At 48.8% G+C, this 20,612-nt stretch overlaps 1 protein-coding gene across 1 annotated transcript; it reads right to left on the minus strand.

The window, feature by feature from the left end:
- Window positions 1-1,369: 1,369 nt before the first annotated feature.
- Window positions 1,370-15,794, minus strand: LARP4 (La ribonucleoprotein domain family, member 4; the record flags this gene model as incomplete). The annotated part of the gene is given in 17 exon segments (XM_010151922.1): window positions 1,370-1,977; window positions 1,980-2,110; window positions 2,113-2,341; window positions 2,531-2,694; window positions 2,972-3,101; window positions 4,162-4,320; window positions 4,520-4,568; window positions 5,362-5,595; window positions 9,115-9,218; window positions 9,673-9,882; window positions 10,524-10,577; window positions 10,956-11,066; window positions 12,012-12,115; window positions 12,858-12,994; window positions 13,514-13,589; window positions 13,900-14,058; window positions 15,650-15,794. Coding segments are annotated over 17 exon segments (2,235 nt in total), but the record flags the coding sequence as incomplete, so codon positions are not given.
- Between the last annotated feature and the right edge of the window lie 4,818 nt (window positions 15,795-20,612).

Raw genomic sequence — 20,612 nt, forward strand, 5'->3', positions numbered from 1 at the left:
AGAGGGGCTCTGAGAGCGTCCCTCAACCAAGACACGATCAACGATTCCACTTTGCTAAAGGAAAGAAAAACCCTCCCAAACCCAGCACAGGTCGTTTAAAAGTGAATCATGATTTTGGTATTTTTCGGATATATATATGTAGCTCTACAGAACATGCGTAGCAATGAAGAGTTAACTGCATAAATACATTGTGTCGTGTTATGGATCAAATCAAAGCGATCGCCAAGCTGCATAATAAGTTAGAGAAACGGCGACTCCGGCTTTCTAGGTACATTTATAAAAATAGATGTGAGCGGCCCACGGCAGCTGACAGAGAACGTCGGCTGAGCCAGGAGTCGCCGGGGGTTATCTGGCTAAGAAATCAGAAGATGGACATTTTCACAGTTATTTCACCTGCCACTTACATTCACTCTAATGGCAACGCTAGCATATATCACTAAGGTGTTTACGGTATATAGCACAGTTGAGTTTTCCAGTGTTCACAACTCACGACTTTAAACTTGTACACTTGCTACTCACTAAAAAAGGAAAGAAGGAAAAAAAAAAAGGTGATTCTTACTTCTGGAAGCTACTTTTCCCTAACACTTGATACAGAACTTTGAACCCTGGCATGCTGTTTTTGGCAGATTAATGCACTGAATTTTCCTACTTCAGTCCTCACGATAATCACCTTTAAACTTAACCACTTACTACACGACAGTGTTGCAAATTTAGTCAGCCCACAACTCGGCAAGATGCTTTCCAGCAGCTTCTCCGAACACGATGGGTTTCCTTGAACTCTTTACCCTCAGTGACACCCCAAACAGTTAAAACAAGTCAGTTGCTACTACCCCAGCTGTAAACAACGAGTTCCCGGTACACATAAACCTGACTGTGAGCGCACAGACCCCGACACCCTGCTCCAGGACACAAAGGTGGGCGAGCACAGAGACAACCCAGCCACGCCTCTGACGGCCCTTCAAAGATGTCACTTCAACCCTGGGGGGCATGCAGGACTCCATGCCCACAGTTCCCACCTGCAAGGCCGAATTCCCCATCTGCGACTAGAATTGCAGGCACTCTGCTTGCGAGGCCAACATCACGTACTGCGTAGCCACCCGTCAACCCTTTACCGGGCCTGCCGCAGGAAAACACACCAAGGGAAATGCACCGAAGTCTGTAATGAAGAGGTTAGAGAAAGTAACAAGCAGGAAAAGAAACAAAACCCCAAACCTAAGGAGTTGCCCTCAAAAGGAGGCGAGGAAAAAGGGCAAATTCAAAATTCTGACGTGCTCCCTTCTGCCTCCTTCCGTTTGCATCTAGAAGACAATTTTTGCTGTCCACGTGCTCTGATCTACAATCCAGTATCCTGTAAAAATTACACTTTAAAAAGCCGGCTGAATGAATTATTAGTAAGGTCAAGAGACTATGCTTCAAGCTGGAAACACAGAGTTTACTACAGTAGTACATTCAGTTCGTATCATCAGTGACCAAGTCATGACAACAGTATCTGGCTGCACTCACTCCACTCACGCGCCGGCCAAGCACCTCCGCTGCAGACGTGCTCTGCGAGGCGAGGCCGGAGGCAGACACATCACCTGACAAGCCAAACGTTAAATAGGTTAAAAAAAGTTCTAATTTTACAGAAATGCTCATTTTTCAAAAATAATATTCTCTTAGCCTTTTCCTCCTACACCGAGGGACAGGTGAACTTGTCAATCCGTATTCTTTCACTTTGCCAAAATGCTAGTTTCACAACCCCAAAACTGATTTCAAGCAGGAAACCCTCTGCAAATTAAAAACAAAAAAAATACAAAAATTAGAATCTCTATATTTATATCGATTGGAATCCTCCAGCATTTGTGAAATCACTTTTAGAGATGAATTTTGGGACCCTCCACAACTTTTCCACACAAGCCACGCTCCAGTTCAGTATTCCCCTTCACGAATACTTCTTCCTCAGTCTCCCCTGCTGCTTAATTGTCCACAGCTCAAATTAACCAGAGAGCCATTGGCTGGCCAAGCGTTACTTTGGTGACCGGGGCGGCACGTACTGCTCCTTGCCGATCCGTCGAGGTGCTCCCTGAGGCGATGATCTGCGTCCAAACTGGCGCCTCTGTTCCCTGATTTTCCCAGCAGCTCCCCTGGGAGGCCCGTTGCCTCGGAACCCAGAGTAATCCTTCATGCGACCTTCACCCTTGTCAGAAGCCTTCTCCGAAGCCTTCTCAGGTGAGCCGCTGTCTTCGGATTTGGCAGAGGGAACTATGTTGGTGCGATGTTCCCTAAGAGGCTGAACAGGAACTGGAGGAGGCTCCTTTGGCGGCTTCTGGCAAACTTCGGCATAACTCAGCTTGCGTGGCTCCTTGGGGACCAAGGGAGAAGAGCGAGGTTTACACACCGGGACAACCACCCTCTGCTCTTCCAGATTAGCCCGGGCACAACAGCCAGGACACGTGCAGCGAGCGAGCACAAACTGCCCAAGAGACGGTCCCGGCTGCCACCTCAGCACGTCCAAGCGAAGGCTCCCCGCGCTCCCTGCTCCGGGCCTTACCTGCGTCAACGAAGCAGGAGCTGCACTTGCGCTAGCAGAAGGTGAAGTGGTACTTGTCATTGGCGGCTTTGCAGCACTGACGGGAGAGACAGATGCCGGAGGGGAAGCGTGGCTCGTAACGTCTTTCTGAGCAGACGCCTCTTCTGGTTTGCTCTCTGGCTGAACTGCGCTGTTAAATCAAGAACAACGCGACATTCAAACCTACGCACGCAGAAATTCACGCTTGAGAAATTATTTTCTTTCTTTGAAGTCACAACTGCATTTTTTGCAGAACAGGAGGGCACAGCCATTCCCACCAGGATTTGTTATTCCATCTAGTGGCCTCTAGAGAAGCTGTCTACCAGACTAAGATGCAACACCAAGCAGGATCTTCCGGTGGCTGGACACCAGCTGGAGTCTTAGCTAGAACGCGCACGTTTCCATGTTCCCCATTCATGTAACCCGCGTACCTTAGCTCCACTGCTTCGGTCTGACAGGGTGAACTCACGCTCGCCACGGGCTGCTGGACAGTGCTGTGCGTCTGTTCTTCCTGAGCAGGAGCCGGGCAGCTGGGCAGCAAGTCTTTGCTTTCCTGTACAGAAAACGTTAAGTTGTAGAACAGGGAGAGATCACCGATCTGTTTCGACTGCTCCTCACACACCAGACCAAAGCACAGAATCACAGAACCATGGAATGGTTTGGGTGGGACGGGACCTTAAAGACCATCCAGTTCCAACCCCCCTGCCATGGGCAGGGACACCTTCCATAGCCCAGGGTGCTCAAGGCCTCATCCAGCCTGGCCTTGGCCACTCCCAGGGATGGGGCATCCACAGCTTCTCCGGGCAACCTGTCCCAGTGCCTCCCCACCCTCTGCGGGAAGAATTCCTTCCTGATATCTAATCTAATCCTCCCCACTTTCCATTTAAACCCGTTACCCCTTGTCCTGTCACTACAGGCCCTTGAAAAAAGTCCCCCCCAGCTTCCTTGTAGCCCCTTCAGGCACTGGAAGGTGCTATAAGGTCTCCCCGGAGCCTTCTCTTCTCCAGGCTGCCCCCCCCAACTCTTCCAGCCTGTCCCCATGGCAGAGGGGCTCCAGCCCTCGGAGCATCTCCGGGGCCTCCTCTGGACTCACTCCAACAAGTGAGTCAAAAAGCATCTCAAAAGTGGGGTATTCCCAAAGGCTGCTCAAATCCTGATGACAGGAATTCTACTTCTTCGGGAGCATCGCCTCTGAAGTGATCACCCCTTTATACAGGCAAACCCAATAGTGGCTACAAGAAGTAAGGCTGTAGCACCCAGATTCTCAACACCTAGTCCCACCAGCTCAAATAACAGACCCCTCCGAAACAGCCCCTGCCTACACTACCAACTGCTCCTACCTCAACAGCCAACACTCCTACTTGCCTGCTTCATTCCGAAGCAGAACCGAGCTCACGACTGTGTAATCCCAGGAGCTCCAGCTAAACACCCGCAAAAAGCCAAGGAAACCCAGAAAGACAGAAAATGCACTATTATATTAAGAAAAATAGTAAGATGCTTGGGATCAAAGCATTCTAGTGCGCAGCTCCAACGTAAACTGACTCCAAGCAGGGGAGAAGGGAGGTGCAGCGTACGCGCAGCGCTGCACGCGTGCCCGAAACAGGAGCGGGTACCTTGTCTTTGCAGACTCCTTTAACGACATCTGACATCCTGCTCTCCAGCACAGGCTCTCCTGGTATTTTTGCTGTGCTGCCAGGCAAAGGGGGGAAATTTGATGCTAGCAAGTCAAACTTTGGTGTCTGAGTCTTTGTTTCTGCTGAAGGCTGAGGTCTCTACAGAAGGAAAATACTCGTTAATAGAGCCGTAACACCTCGCGTTGAAGCCACAGAGCAAGCGGCAGGGATTTCCCAGCAGCACCGAGTACCCACACTGCACTCTGAGAACGCAAGGACTACGCTATTCCTTCAATAAAGGCAAAGCTGCCACACTGCACTTGGGGCAACTCCTCGCAGAAAGGGAAGCAGAACTTACTGAAACCCGCTCGTCTTCTCGTCTCCTCCGACCTCTGAAAATGTTCCTCCTTCAAAGGCAAAAGGGGGTCGGTAAGTGCATTCACGTAGCTGAAGCGCGCGCTCGTCTGCACGAAGGGGAGCCTGTGGCGGGGGATTTACAGCCGCCTGCTGGTGCTTCTCCAGACACAGTTCTGGGATGTTCTCCATCCTCAGGAGGAGTCAAAGCTCTTACACTCTTGGAACAGAGCCAATACGGGAAACAACTTGTCTTTTCTCCCCCTGGGGAGGAGGCACCCTAGAGCACTGTATCTGAACAAGCACAGCCACAATCGGACTCTAAGGCTGTAAACAGTGTCTTACCGTTTGATGGCAATCAGTGTATTCATCCGATTCCTCACATACCTGTCTTGGTCGCTTATTTTTAAGTGTCTAAACCCTGAATTAACTAACAAGATAAATACCAGTTGATCTTACAGTGTTTAGGAGCATCAAATTCCCCAACTGCGGGTTTGCTTATTATTTACAGCAATAAAAATACCAACTTCACTTCAGCAGCTGGTTTAATTCTGGAGACAAATCCAGCAGTTTTCAAAGAGAGACACCTCACTATCTTACTGCACAGTGTTTGCCAGAATAACCAGTAGGTTTACAGTCAAGCAGGAAGCATCCATGCTCCCAGTGAAGTATTTATCATGCCTGGTTTATTTAAATGTCAGTTCTCCCCTGGTCAGTCTTTATGGAATTAGACACTGTGCCAATGGTTGATGACCCTTGGCTCATACAAGTCATCCGAGCCTCCGACACCACGGCCCAGCCGCGTCGTGGTGTTACAGCAAAACAGCAGCACACGCGGTTCTTTACCTGCCCCTGCCGATGCCGTAATCTCCATTCTGCTCCATCTGCGCAGCAGGAGAATCCTTCTGGGAATAACCTTGGTCTTGGTGCCCGGCTAACGTACTGTTATGTCGCTCCATAACAAAATTCCTTGAGTTGGTTCTGTTCAGTGGTCCATCCCCCACCGGCATGGTGCTGACGGCAGCTGGACCCTCCGCAGCGTGTTCCGAGCTGTTAGATGATCGGAAGTGAGGCTTCACACTGCAGACACAGAGCAGCAGCTGTGCAATCCCGAGCTTAAACAACGGGCAGCAGAACTACCACCAACTACAGTCAGCTTGTAGCTGACACGAAAGGAGGTCAGTAAGCACTGGAACTGCCCCAAAGAAGTCATTTCCTACGTACATTTGTCAAGAACAAGGAGGTTGTTCTTCCTCACCTCAATCTATGCATTTTGCTATCACTTCCTCGCCACCTCCCCTCCTGTGACGTGTTACCGTTTGAAGGAAACATCGAGATCGCTGCCCAACAGACACCAAGGGAGGGTGGGAGCCAAGAAAACTCCCAATCGACCGAAGAACCCCAAAACCTAGGGGTGGCAGAAGAGCCAGAAGAACCCAAAGAGGGATTGCTCACTTGTCCAGGCCCGCAGCAGGGGCACAGGGTGTCAACAAGTGGCCTGTAGAACTACGCCAAGCCCGAGGAGGAAACTGCTCCGGCCGCAAGTGAAAAAGCTGAACTGAAACACGAAGCCAGGAGTAGATGGTGACTGAATGGGCTGAAGAGAACAGGGGAGAGAAGGGCAGGTGGCTGGGAGCCTAACCCACCAAGAGCTCTGAAAGCCAGAGTCTTGGGCTCACCCTTCCTGTTACCAACCCCCAGCACTGACTCCGCATCTCCCCGGACGTTTCACCCCATTACTGATTATTCAGCATCAAAGCTGGATTTCCTGTGAACACAGAAGCAGCCGGGCATGCTCAGAGTTTCTGCACGTTAAGACTCAGGATCCCAAACACAGAACTGCCTGGGAAAACCCTGACCTACCGTAACACGCAACAGTTTGCCGGAGCAGCATTCAGGTGCCTTAGACTGTTCTCCACTTCCGCACCTCGCTGCCCTTTCCATGCGACACCGACCAGTTCCGGCAAGGACCGTAAACTACATCCTCCTCCTCGGGTCAACCCTGCACATCTCACTTTAAGGACAGGAGGAGGAATTTGCATGCTCACCATTCTTAAACAATCTCACGATAACGCTCCATGCAATCAGAAGACACTCTCCCCCTGCCAGCCGGAGCGGGATTCCTGTTCGGGAGGAGAATTTCACTCGACTACACGATCTCTTACAGAGTAATCGAGGAGCAGCCTGAAAAAGAGTCCTTTCTTTCAACAGACCAGCCGTCACGCAGCTTTTGGTTTCCCCAAGTGAAGCGAACATGGAAAGGCATGTTGTGGACGCCACAGGCCCTAGGCAGCCTAACAAAGGGGTAGTTTCCTTCCAGCTTCCACCACTAAATTTGTTCCCTCCCAGTCGGCCAGAGAACTTCAGTCGGGAGGGGGAGAAAGCAAAGAGTGAGCATTCAGCAAACGACACATTATCGGTTGTTAGCACTGAATTGGAACAGCAGTAAGGGATGTGGCTGGAGCAGCTGCAGATTCCTCCCCCTGCTCAGCCGCTATCCTCTGGCACTATAAAAATCAGGTCCACCACTCCCTGACAGACTTCGCCGTCGTCTTGCAATTAACAGCTGGAAGCTTTGCAACATTTCATATGCGACCACAAAGCAGAACAAAAATCACCTTTTAACAGCCCAGTGTTCAGTGGTCAAATGAGTCTGCTTGACCAAAGGCCTGTTAAATTACCTTTCGGATGGCTGGACAGAAAAAGATCAACTCAACCAATATTAGCAGTGAGAACTCTCCGCTCAAAGATTCAATTTTCCTTTCCCACAAGGATGTTGCAACAAATCAGGGCAAAATCAACATGACTGGCTTAAACAAAGTTCAGCTACAGAGAAAAATCCAATACCTAACTGTTACCTGCCCGTATGACCAACCAAGCCGTGCTTAATGAGTCAGGACAGAAACCCCCAATGCAGCAGCTGGATGAACCTTTCCCAATGAACTCTGCAGTCACAAGACGATGTTCCAAACAAAGATGAATTCATGCTGCACAGCCTCAAAGAAGCACTAAGAACCATCTTGAAGGCCCCAGTAAGGTTACGTTTCCCAGCAAAGGAGGTGAGCTCACTGAATTCATTCATTTTGTTCAATTCACTCTAACGAGGGAAGATTCTCCAGCCCTCAGATCTCATAATCTTACCCGTCATCGAGAAGGCCACAATCTTGTCTGGGCAGAAGAGCAAAGCAGAGAAGAGAAGGCAGAAAAAAAAGCAGAGAGGAGGAGAGCTGATGGGAGAGCAAAGAAAGGAAAGGCATGAGGTGCAGGCTGCCCAGACAATCGACTGTTGGACCTGTTCTCTCTTAGCGCGATACTTGATCATCACAGGGCCGAGCCTTCGAGCGCCGCCTCACTGTCACCTCAGCAGCCTCTGCAAGAGTCCTGGTGAAGCAAAACTAACGCCTGCTGTCAGAACACGAAGATTTATTACCACAAACCCAGAGCTCTGTACTAGCGCAACGGCCGAGCGAGACTGGCAGGAAAGATAAGACAACCAGGACCGACCAGCAGAACCTGTACCCCTTGACCCCAAAGCTGTAACTCCACAACGACTGAAGGCTCACAAATGAAAGTCTTTGCATAACCAGAAGAGTTTTTAAAGCGTAATGTGATCTACAAGGTGGCAGCGAATGTGGGGGCATTTCAAGATGTTAATATTTGGGTACCTACAGTTCTTGGACAGTCTTAGCATCCACGCTTCTGAGAAGATCCATGTAGGTGAGAGTTTTCCAGGGTTTAAGTTTGGGCACAATTTAAGGCAAAACCCTGACCCTTTATAAAAAGATCTTTGCTGGGAGCCGAGCAGCTGTCAGTCAATCAGCTGCCCCTTCTTCCAAGCTCCACAGCCTGTACCAAGACTCTGCTGAGTCACCGCAGCCCCAGTTCTGCAGCTCACCTTCTGCCAACTGCCTCAAACCTGAACTGCATCACAGAAACACTTAGGGCACCGGGAATTGTCAACAGATTTCTCCAACAGCATCAGAAGCAATTCCCGTGCTCCAGCCCGCACGCCGAACACAGCAGAAAAGCTTGAAAACAGGTTACTACACCACTGTATTTACAGGGTTCTGTCCCAGCAAATACAAAGCTGTTTCCTCCTCCCCAGTGTTTGCATCTGTCCTTGCAGTGATCCTGAAGGATGGGGATAAAGCCAATAAATGACAGTAAGAGACTCAGCGTCGGGCAGTTTTAGCACACGGCAGCGAGGGCAAGTGACCCTCGGCTGCGTAATCTGAATGGCTGATGGCACGACCGGGGAAGCTCCCATTTGTGCTGCAGGAGGTTATAATTGCTGTATAACAAACATTCACAAGTATTACCGTAAGAGGACGTTATTTATTTGCCCGCAGAAATCCCTCTGAGGCTGTTAAAGGAGTTGCCTCTGCCCTCCCCAGCACGTATGCCCATTATTTTAGGATCTTAAGCTGCCACCTTGATGTTACGTTCTAAATCACGGTGAAAGACGTCACACACATCTCACGAACAAAGTAAGTCACCTAGTCCCATCGGAAGGCGCTGCATTTTCCAAGTGCAAGGAACGCTTCGGGACTTCAACACTGCAAGTCCCCAGAGAGCAACCAACCGAGAGAGCTATCTTACCGATTTCTGTGGAATGGGCGGCCTAGACTCAAAGAAGCAGCACTGGTTTTATACGATCCTGGTGCGTTAAAGCCATTCACAAATCCACCGTTAGGAAAGGGGGCCTGCAACAGACAGAACAGTCTCAGTGCCTGCAAAGAACAACGTCTGCAGTCTCGTGGGATCGGCTCTGGCAGTTTATTCACCTGCTTGTACTTTTACATTGGGTTATGGTATTTAGCATGTTGTAACTTACTGAAGCAAAAACCCCCACCAGGTCAAGTCTGCACATCTACCTAAGCGTCAGAGTCCTCCTGTTCCTGGAAGAGCTACAAAGCTACTGGGTAACAGATTCTCACACCACAATTTCTGGAAATAAACGGCAGCCACTGCCAAGACATGCAGCCCCTCTGAGAGTCCCCTCGAACACGCCCGCGCCGCAACATAAAAGAGGCACCTGACTAGAAAACTAAAAAGGCATTCCACGCCCAAAAAGCCCACGAACCCTAATGATTTGTTGCCCACACTATTCCTGATGCTTTGGGCTAGCTCCTCTCCCTTCCCGCAGCCGTCACTTACCAGCGGTGTTTCGAAGTAAGGTGCAGGATTTGGGGACCACGTCTGAGGCACGATGCTGTAAATAGAGTACTGCTGAGGGCTATATACAGGCTGCATAAACAGTGGTGAGGCAAACTGTGCTTGTGTTTGAACGGGCTGAGTATAGACACTGGAATCCACTACCCGGTAACCATTCTTAGCAAAAAACGTGTTGATGGCTTTTATCCTTGCCTACAAGATACCAAACCACATCACACGTTAGTTGGGAGGAGAAGCAGAACACGAAATCCTTCCTGCCTACTGAAATCGTATGATGTGCCGAGGAAGTAGGTTCGTTACTGCTAACAATTCAAACCTCTCAAAAATCCACACAGATGGCATTCTCAGGGCGTGCTAAGGGCAGGGGACATGTGTTGCTTTAGCTAGAGCCTGTCAAGCTGAAGGCAAACACCGCTTGCCGCCGCAGCAACTGTCCAGACCCCAGTTCCTACAGCCCCTCATGCTGCCTGCTTCCGCCCTGTCTGCAGAGCGGCTAGCTCTGCCTACAGACTCAGGGCAGCAAGGGTCTCTCTCCCGAGTTCTGCAGACCCAGATTCTGGGGAACGTGGAGAGGGGAAGGCGGAACAGGAATGTGTTTCACACCTCCTGGGACGCAGCACTGCGAAGAACCAGCACCACTCCAGTGTAATTTTCCAAAGCTACCCATGACCTCATTCACTTAACAGCCTACGGAGCACGCGTTCGGAACTATCCCACCGGCAACCCCTTAGTCACCCCACCGCCACAAATGCACACTGTCAAACAGCAACAAAGCTGACAGAAGCACCACCGTTAAAGTAAGTAAAGCAGCATTAAGGTAAAAGCAGCCTCACCATTACTGGCTTGCCCTGAAAGGTTTTCACTTCTTCCCTTAAGTATTTAAATGCCTGCGCATACAAAAAAAGATTAACATTAGAATATTTTGATAAAACTGTACTTCTCAAAGGATATTACAGCATTTCCCATGAATTGTAGCAATGTGTGTCCCTGTTAGCCCAGCTGAACGAATTAACCCTTCTAATTCAGGCTATTCAGTGTCTGTCGGGGCCAGAGAATACCGAGGCAAGAGGCAGACAAGGGAATTATAACCCTACAATCTCAACTTTTCCCTCTATTAACTAGTTTGTCAATAACCTCTTAAAATAACACGGGGATAGGTATGGAACCATTCATTTTAGCTACGGGAAGCATGCATGCAATTACCCTGGGGAGGGGAAGGATTCATAAGGAAGTGAGATGTCGTTACCAGCCGAAGGCAGCCTTACCTGTTGCGCATCTGTATCTGACTGGAATGTAACGTACCAGTTGTTGTTGTGAGCAAACTCACAGCTTATCACTTTGGGGCAGTTTTCATTTTTGAACAGGGCCTTAACCTCCTAGGGGAGAGAAGCCAGGCAGTTAATGAGACCCAGCACTAAGCTGTAAACAAACACTACACCAACCAAAGTTTACACTCCAGCTCCTCATGGGTTTTTGCCAGGCACCAACTTATCCTCTACCTGTTTCTGAGCCCAAACATACTACTCCAGCCTCCTGGGCTACACAAAAAGCACAGCTGGAGATATTTCTATACGAAAGAGGCAAACACACAGCTTTAGCTCAGGAGAGTCATCCAGACACAACCGATCCTAACAAGTATTTCTAAACCAAGGCAACCTCGCAGCTTTGCAATAATCAGATTTTAAAGAGAGGGCAAAGCAGCTGTTCAGCGTTTGCACTGAAAGAACTCATTAAAAATGCCAGCAGACAAACACCCTGTGTTACAACTGTAAAAAACAAAGAACTAAATCATTCCCATAGCCAAATATCAGTAGGAATTTTATTATCCTCCCTTCTCTGAACATAATGAGCTCAGCTCACACTGGGTCACAATGAATGAGAAGTGTTTAGTAACGTTTCTTGCTGCCAAAACAACCGTCTGACTTCAAGTAAAGTTACTGCTGTGACAAAAATTCAGCCTGAATTCCAAGCTATGCCCTGGACTGATTTTATTTTTGGATCTGAAAAGAAACCAGTTCAAGTTTCCTTCCAGAAGAGCCTAGCTAGCTCAGTTCTTGGTGGAAAAAAGTTTACTTAGGAGCTTTTTCACATATTGGTAAATAATGGGAAGGACAACAATGGCAACAAGTTTCTGCTTTGGCTTTTTTGACGATACATCCAGGCAGATAAAATTACTCATGTGGTTTACAAGAAAATACTTGTTTCATCCAATTAAATACCAGCCAACCTTTTAAGCAACACCTCCCATTGCTTTCTGAAGCACTGTTGAAGACACTTTCCAAAAATATCAACAGGCTTTTATTTCTTTTCCACTCATTTACCTCTATGGGTGTTGTTTCGGGGATCTCGCGGAGAATGATAATACATCGTTTGTGGTTCGGTCTTACTTTCTCCCCTCTCTCATCCACTTGTACCATAGGAGAAGCTAGAAATTAAAATAACAGTTGGCTTAATATCGGACACAAAACACCTCAGCAGTAGGAGAGTCCATTATCCAACTTGCAGCAAGTACCGTGAGGGACCAGATGTCTTGAATTCAGGGTAAAGGACTGTTTTGTCAGCCAAAGCCTGTTAGAGCCTCAGGACACTTTAGCTGGTTGTCTGATGTCAGCTCCATCTACAGCTCAGGTATCTGAAAAGCTCAGTCCCAAATTCAGTTCCCACCCAGCTCAATTTCAAGTGAGAGAATATGAAACTGTTCCTAGACAGAGCCCCAGTGTTCAACGAAGAGTAGGGAAATCAAGTCAGAACGAAGACTTGAGTTCACTTACAACTCCTTCTGCAAGAAGCCACGAGCAGAATCAGCACAGGACGGTGTGGCAGAGAATTGCAGCTGACCTTTGCAATGAGCTTCGTATGGTTTTATCCTTTCTAGTGAACTTTTGCGCTGAATCGGAAGACTGGGTCTACTCCCAGAATGAGACTTTCACTGTGATCAGTGTCTTAGAGTGGCCTCTTACTAGGGCAGATGCAGGCAGATTACTGTAAAGCATAACTAGAATTCAGGAGTCTGCAACAGCTGCTTATTCAAATGTCTCTGCAGAATGAAGTTCCCACCATATTTATGGGAACAATATGCCATAACCAGCTGGGAGACCCACACTTTCCTCTAAAGCAAGGCAGGATTCTTTGCCCTGTTAACAGAGACACCAAACACCCAGACTTACATCTCAAAACTTCAAGAATCAGGTCCATGTCAGTTGTCAGCTTCTTAATACCTTCCATGTTGGCAATTGTCCATATCGGAACAAACTGATCACTATCCATCTGAGACATCAAGTAGAGATCCTTTGAAAGATTCTCACTAAAAAGACATAAGTTCAGTATTTAATAAAAACCCCCAACTTTACTTACAGAAGCCTCAAGCAACCAGGTAACGCCGGCTGCAATATTCACCAATAACGTTCACAGCTAACCCCGGCCAAAACACACTCTGAGTTTCTCTGCTGGCAAACGCGAGCAGATCAACACGAAGCAGAGTAAGATGACTAGAACACTTAACAGAAGTTACAGTGCTCTGCGTGTCAGCCTGCAGGAAGGACCTTGCCAGAGACCTGGCGACACGCAGCTAAGTTACCGTCCCACGACTGCGAGGTACGTGAGTCGCTCTCAAGTCTCGTTAAAGGACAAGGGCGCACGGAGAGGCCTGAAGCAGCTGAAAGGCTTTCTACAGGATCTCAGCAAATCTTGTTTCGTATCGCAACCACCTCTCCCCCAGTTAACGTCTGTATGCAGCTGACAGCACGGATCAAGCCAAAAAAGGGGAGAAATCATCAGCAATTTCCGCAAGGGTTTGTACAAGGTGGAGCTGACTGTACTGTACCGTGAGAAGCAGAACTCGAGTTGCTTTTTCAAACATTCTCTGATGTCTTCTGTGGACACAGCGGAGCTGCCTTCACCTGCAAGTTACCACACTCATCGTCAGACCTCAGCCTCAGGGTCAGAATACAACGCAAGAACGCATTTCAAGGTGTTCTAGAGATGAAAGAACGAATCCCTCCACGTAAAGCCAAGAGGCACAAGTCATCTGAGACATGCCAGAAGAGCTCCATCTACACATTCCCAGGATGACCCGGAACCCCCACTTTTCACCTACTTGGCCAAGCGCCACGGCCGGCTCCTTCGCGAACAGCGTCCCCCCTCAGTCACACGGGAACTGCAGCGGAGGGTTACAGCCACTGACAGCGGTGTTCTGGCTCAAATACTCACCAGACACTTCATAGATTTGGTATCCAAGATCTTCGGTTGCTAGGACAATTCCATTTGCAGATGCTTCATCAACTCCCGTGCCATTTCTTGTGGCTTCGCAAGACGGGGAATACATCACTTCATACTGCTTGCAGCTCTCCTCCGAAATCTCTACGTTACCTGGTGAAAGAAGACATCATCAACAGCAAAACTCCAAGAGGGTTTTCCACGTGGAACACGTGGGCTATTAAAACAAATAGGAACGCTGTAACAGGAAGCGTCTAGACTTAGTCTGTGTTGTTTAGATTTTCAGAGTCTACTCTGTGTTGGACAGCACTTTCCAACTTCAGAAAGCCCTTCTGGTTTGCACTAGGGTCTCAGGGACAAGTAAATAACAGGATCGTGAAACTAAGATCCCCACAGGTGGCAGAGAAGCTGGAGAACAGGCTTTCCACCTGAAAGTTTAAATATGCAAACAAGGTTCCAGAAAACAAAACACTGAACTAGCTTACATCACTTCCACGCATCACGTGACAGCGGCTGGACTCGTGATCTTAAAGATCTTTTCCAACCTGAACGATTCGGTGGTTCTCATGTACACGAACTTGGGAGCATCTGTGACTGCTGTAACACACAGGGGAATGCCAGTGACAGTGCCAATCTCTCGTGCAGGACACCTCAGCTTAGTCGTCACCTCAGCTGCTTGGGACAGAAACAAGCCCTTTCCGTTGAATCCAGCAGTCAGACAAAGGAGATTGTTCCAGAAAAAATTCAACTGCTCTGCTAGATCTTTTCCACACGAATCGTGAATCCACTGAAAACAGACGTTGACAAGAGATACTATTCCACTACTTCCATGGGAAATCGCTTAAAAGCCAGACCATGTTTGGGAAAGCTGCGGTTAACCTTCCCGCAGCACAACACGGACATGACTGCTTCCTATGGCCGTGCAGAGACAAAAGACTTTGTGGGCCATTGCACAAACTCAGTAACTCCCTTCACTTCTGCTGATTTACGGAACTTTTGACAGCGCCATCAAACCAAATCCACCCTTCGTTATCCCCAACTCTTCCTGAACCTTCTTGCAGGGCATCTCCTGCTTCCTACTTCACAGGCCTCTGCCCTGCTCGGGGGAACCTCAGCTGCACAACTGGCTTTGTATCGTCTAAGGCGAATCAGAAGACTTAAACCCTTTGAATATTTAGTTCTGGATGTCAGGACTGACCAAGGGGAGAGGATGGAAAAGGGGGAGTGAACTGGAACACAGACTAAACTGAAAGGAGCTAACGCCAGCGCTTCGCAGTTTGTACAGCCGTACTAACACCACTTTAACAGCACCTCAGTCATCTCCCAGGATTGCAGGCGGCCCTCAGATCTCATCTTCCTGTTCACAGGGTCAAGTGCATACTAAAGCGCAGCAATGGTGAACGAGTCACGAACCCATTTCCACACATTTAGCATGTTGTTTCCCTCTTAGCGCGTTACTCGGTCATCACTGGGCCCCCCTTGAGTCCTGCTTAAAAAATGCCCGCCCTGCCACAGCTCCGGACACCTCGACTCCCGAACCCAAAGCTCGCTGGGCAGACATCCAATCTCTGTATCCCACTGCTTTCTCGTGTCACGTCACACTCGGTGCTGCATCAGCACTAACAACCTCAAGGACAAGAGCACGAGGTTGCTGCTCACTGCTCACCCCCCGGAGAGCCCTCAGCACCGCCGAGCAAGGGACGCGTGGCAGCCAGCGTCCAAACGCAGGCCCGAGGCATCTCACCCTCGGAATGGGTCCCTTGCGCAGCCGCCGTCTCTTGCCACGAGTGCTCTGCGCCATTTGTTGGTGGCACAGCCTCGCCGCTCCCCTGGGGAACTTCTTGCCACACTTTGGCGTTCGGGTTTAAGCCAGCACCTTTTGATGTCACCTGCTGAGGAGACCAGAACACTTGTATTAGGAAAAATAATCCAAAGAGGCTTGAGAAGTCAAGCCAGACAAAATAGGTGAATTTAGTGATTTTCTAGACTTCCACATCTCAAGTGTCTAAGCAGCTACTAAGCACCCATGTGATTTTTCATTAATCAAAACAGGAAAATCCTTGGTATTTTCCAAGTATTTCATTTCTACCTCCATTAGAAGTGTTGCCTTCAACCTCTCTTTATTGACATCCGACAACATCAGCAGAGGAAGCGGCTAGCCGGCAAGGACTCTGGTAACTCATAAGCTTTTAAAGACTTGACTGTCATAATGCTCCAGTCCCCCTTCACCAGAAAGGGAAATTTTCCCTCCTCCAGACCCCTTCCTAGAAAGGAAGGTAAAAAAAAAAAAAAATTTCAAGGGAGAGAAACTAACAGCTTACTGAATTAGTGACAACTGTGCTGACCAAGCACCCCCTGCACTGTGCCAGGATTCCCCCAGCACTTACCCGAGTTCCCCACGAGTTTACCTACATCTTAACACACATCCACGTACACTAATCATTCCCTGAAACCTCTCACCAAGGAGATTCAAGTTTCTGAAGTGCCAAGATAAACACACACACTGTCAGTCTGCTGGGAGGGGGAACAGGACTGTCTCACGTCGAGACTGGGCAACAAGGACCATAATTAGAGCAAGAGGGTAAACAGCAAGACAGGCAAGAGAAACGGCTGGATTCCAACCTGGAACTGGCACAGATAAACACTCGTTCCTACAGCAAGAGACAGCACCCTCCCCGGCCCCTTTCTGAGAGCTGCTCAGAAGCGCAAAGGCGTTTGGGTAAGGGGTCCAATACTCTGGAGCACAAGAGGATGAACATTGGGATGGTTTTCGCTCTACCGTGATAAAATGAACTCCTTCCACACAGACAAGATCATGCTTTGCAAAAATTCCCCTCCCAAGAATTCCTAACACCCTACAAGCAACTCGCAGTTTTCTCCAAAGAGGTTCCTTCAGCTACAGAATGACAGTCCGCTCACGCCGTTCGCATTTAAAAGGCGAAAGCCATCAATCCCAGCTCATATCTCACAAATTCACAAATAAGGAAGTTTGATGTTTCAGAGGCCAGTCCCCTGGGTTCTGAAATTAAGGAGTGGCTTACTACCAGGCCTCAAACATAGAGCAAATGGATAAGGAAGCAGTTGCAATAGCTTCAGAGATAATTCCCCTGCCAAGGTCACACCTAGTTCCAAAGCTATGTACTACAAGGACAAGCCCAAATTCAGTAACAAACCCCTCCAAACACGGGCCAGGTTCAAGACCATCACAGGAGAAGGCAAAACAAGGATCACAAATCTGGCAAGGTCCTCAGACCCGAAATCCCCCACGCACAACTCCACACTGCAACGCACTTCTCCCCCTTCCGTTAATCTCAGCGGAAGAATATAGCTGGAAAGGGAAGGGAGAAATAGTTCAGTGCGCAAGGACACATGGACGTCTCCCTTCTTAGTTTCCAGAGTAGCTGTTCTCCAACAAAACCACCTCAGGAGACAAACCTGGCAACCACCTGCACCCCCCCACTCTCACTGTCAACGCAGTTCGGCAAGTTCATCCGCCCCGGTGCGGGTCGCTCCCGTGATGCCGTGTACCTGTTGGCACAGCACCAGCTCCTGAAAGCCAGCAGATCCCCGTTCCTTCAATTTACCTTTTGTCAAAGCAAAAGAAAAAGACAAGAGACATCCAGGAGATGATTCATTATTTCATAAAAATAAACGCTGCCTCAGCACCTGACTTCACTGAGGTCAGCACTTAGCTCGAGCTGAGAGTAATTTTAAGGAGTAAGCACGAGAAAGCGAAACTGAGAGGGAGATCACTACACTTCTGGAGGTGATCAGAAGGAAAGAGCAGCTCTGAGTTTGGCAGATGATGCTACTCACTTCAGCAGATTAACACACAAGTCCGGAAATCCCAGGTCCAAGTGAAAAGTGCCACAAAACTAAGTGGATTCAGGCCGATAACGCGACGACTGGACCTATTAACACAGCGGCTGAAATACACACCTGAAACCGAGCGTGGGCCACCACCTCTTCTTCTAGAGACACTTAGCGACACGTGGCACGATTCTGCAAGACCCAGCCCCGACGGCGTGCATCTTAATAGCAAGACAGCACGGGCTCCAAGGGGATAAAAAGTCCCTAATTTCCATAAGCTTTTTGTGCTCCAGAGCAGCGCCGCTCCGTTCTGGCAAGCGGCTCTTCAGAAGAGCAGGCCAAAATACCAGTTCTTGCTTATTTAACTGGGGCTAACAAACAGGCAGCTCGTTTGATTGGCTGCAGAACAATCCTCCCAGCTGCTATCGGGAACTTTCATGACGAGGTTAAAGCTTTACAGAGTTACAAAGGTTAGGAACGCTCGCTGGTAGCCACAAGCTGACAAAGCTGTCCTCCTCAGCCGAGTTTCCCTAAAAATGGTAAATGTGGATCAAAGATTCTCCTCCAGTGGTTCCCCAAAATGGACTATGGAAGCATCTCTCTCCTGAAAGGAGAGCAAAGGATATTTTTCTTACTGTAACCATCTAAATGACATTTAACAGATTCAATTAAGCCAACAAAAATGCAAGTACTCACGAGTTTCAAAGTATTCTATTTTAACACTAATTCAAGTTATCCTGCAACCAAAACCTTAACAGCAAGCTTTTGACAGACTTCCCAGAGCGGACCGACTCTAAAGAAAATTGAGGGGAAAAATCTACAAGACAATCTGATCAAACTTCTGAGGTGAGAATCTAATCGTTTTCCAGAAGTGGAAATGTAAGCAGACGGAAAAACCCCAAAGGTCAGCAGACGTATGGGAGGTTGGCCAAGAACAGCCTTGTGCCGGCTGGGGGACGTGACAGGTAGGGAAACGCGCATCTGCGGAGGACTCGGATACACGCCGGTGCAGTTACCCTTCTCCTTCTCTGGAGGACTCGGATACACACCGGTGCAGTTACCCTTCTCCTTCTCCAAGCTGCTCCAGGCTGTGAAGCAAAGCAACACAGAGAGAAAACTGGTGTCAAACCAAAGCCACACATAGAATTCCTTGGGAACAGACTGCAGGATCTCAGGGAACAGCAGCCCAGTACTCTGCGCATCCCGGGTGGTTCTCCAAGTGCACTTTAATGATCAACGAGAGTTGCTGCGTGCAGCGGCAGCATGTTCTTCCACGAGCCAGAACAAGGGGGGTCTCCTTTATCATGCCGTAAAGCAAACGCATAGCTGTGCCACATGAGGATGGTACCACCCTCACCTGTGTCAACAGCGGGAGCAGGGAATTGGGGGTTTGCCACCCAGAGGGAAGCAGGAAGCCTCACCTGACACCAACAAGGGCCAGCAACACTCAGCGCTTCACAGAGCTCTGGGGTTGTAGCTAGGAAACATCGTTGCAATGATCAGGACAGCGTTTCACCCACCCAAAACACACGGATTTCAGTTCTACCTACAAATTACTAATACACTGACTTAGGAGCAGGTACCCAACTGATCCAAACCCAAAGCAGGCATTGCAAGCCACTACCAATTATGCTTTTCACAATGCATTTAATAATACTCCCAATGCGGCTTAATCACCAATTGTTAACAGCACACTGGTCCTGGCTGCAAGTGAAAAACCAGACCTACACCAAACATTAGTGTGTGAGAACCAGCACCAGCCGTACACCACTCCCTCACCGCAGCAAGTTTTTTGAGCTAATAAAGGAAACCAGAATTCCACCATGAAGAAACTAATTCACAATCACTGCTTCAGTTAAGTCTAAAATGCAATGCTGCCAGCTAAAGCAAGTCAGCTAATCCTCCCGAAAGCTTCAGGACTTTCTAACACAAGCTGGTTCCGCACCTGATTTTTCGGGCAACCCCAAAGATCCTGAGATTAAAGCTGCTGCCTGCTTTCAAGCATCCAACCCCAGCGTTTCAGAACACCTGGTCAAGAGCTCAAGTTCCCTGTCCTGGCAGTGAAAAGGCACCTTCAGAAAGTCCAGATTGTCCTCAGGAACTCAAAATTAAACATTATCGATGCCTCCTGAATGAAGATCAGAGAAACTACCTTGCAACACTATCAGCAGAAGATCAAACAGAGTAAACAAAGTCAGGTTTGTGCTTTAAAAGGATTCACTGAACACCCAGACGTGCGCTGCCCGGCTTCGCAGGCTGACCTGCTCCAGCTCCCTTTGAGCAGCCCGAGCCCCTTCCATAATGCAACCACTCCATGTCACCGCTGCGGGTTCCAGAACCTGCGTCTCGCAGGCTCAGCTCCTCTCTGCCACGCTCGGCCTCAGATGAGGTTGGCTGCTTGCAGCTCCTGGCTGCAGTCATCGGGCTGCAGCTCCGAGCTGCTGGAACGGTTCCTCTTCAAGTTAAATACTGTAAAACCAAATTCTTAAGACCTGTCATTCTGTGCCCAAAACACAGCGCAAGTCAGGTAACACTCAGTTCAGAACTGAGGCAATTAGCTTAAGTAAGAGGTGTTTCCCAAACCTTTTTATTTAGAGGTTCTTAACTGTGGAATGTGTCGGCATTCACGAGGAAGACCACCACACGGAGCTGAATACACCATTAGCATCGACCAACTCCCCTCAGTTATTTCTTAATTAACCCGGCAGCTCTTAGCTTTGCACACTTTTTTGGACAAAACTTGCTGGGAAGTTTAAAGCAGCAGTGCAGTTGCCTGGGTTTAATCCAGCAAACACCAAACCTGCTTCGCTGAATCCCGTGAAACGCTGTAAATAGGTGAAGCACCGGCACGGGCAGCGGCTGCGGCCCCAAGCCCAGGCCAACGGGCTGCCCACCGC

The sequence above is a fragment of the Eurypyga helias genome, unplaced genomic scaffold (assembly GCF_000690775.1).
Source record: "Eurypyga helias isolate BGI_N326 unplaced genomic scaffold, ASM69077v1 scaffold24395, whole genome shotgun sequence".
Classification (NCBI taxonomy): Eukaryota; Metazoa; Chordata; class Aves; order Eurypygiformes; family Eurypygidae; genus Eurypyga; species Eurypyga helias.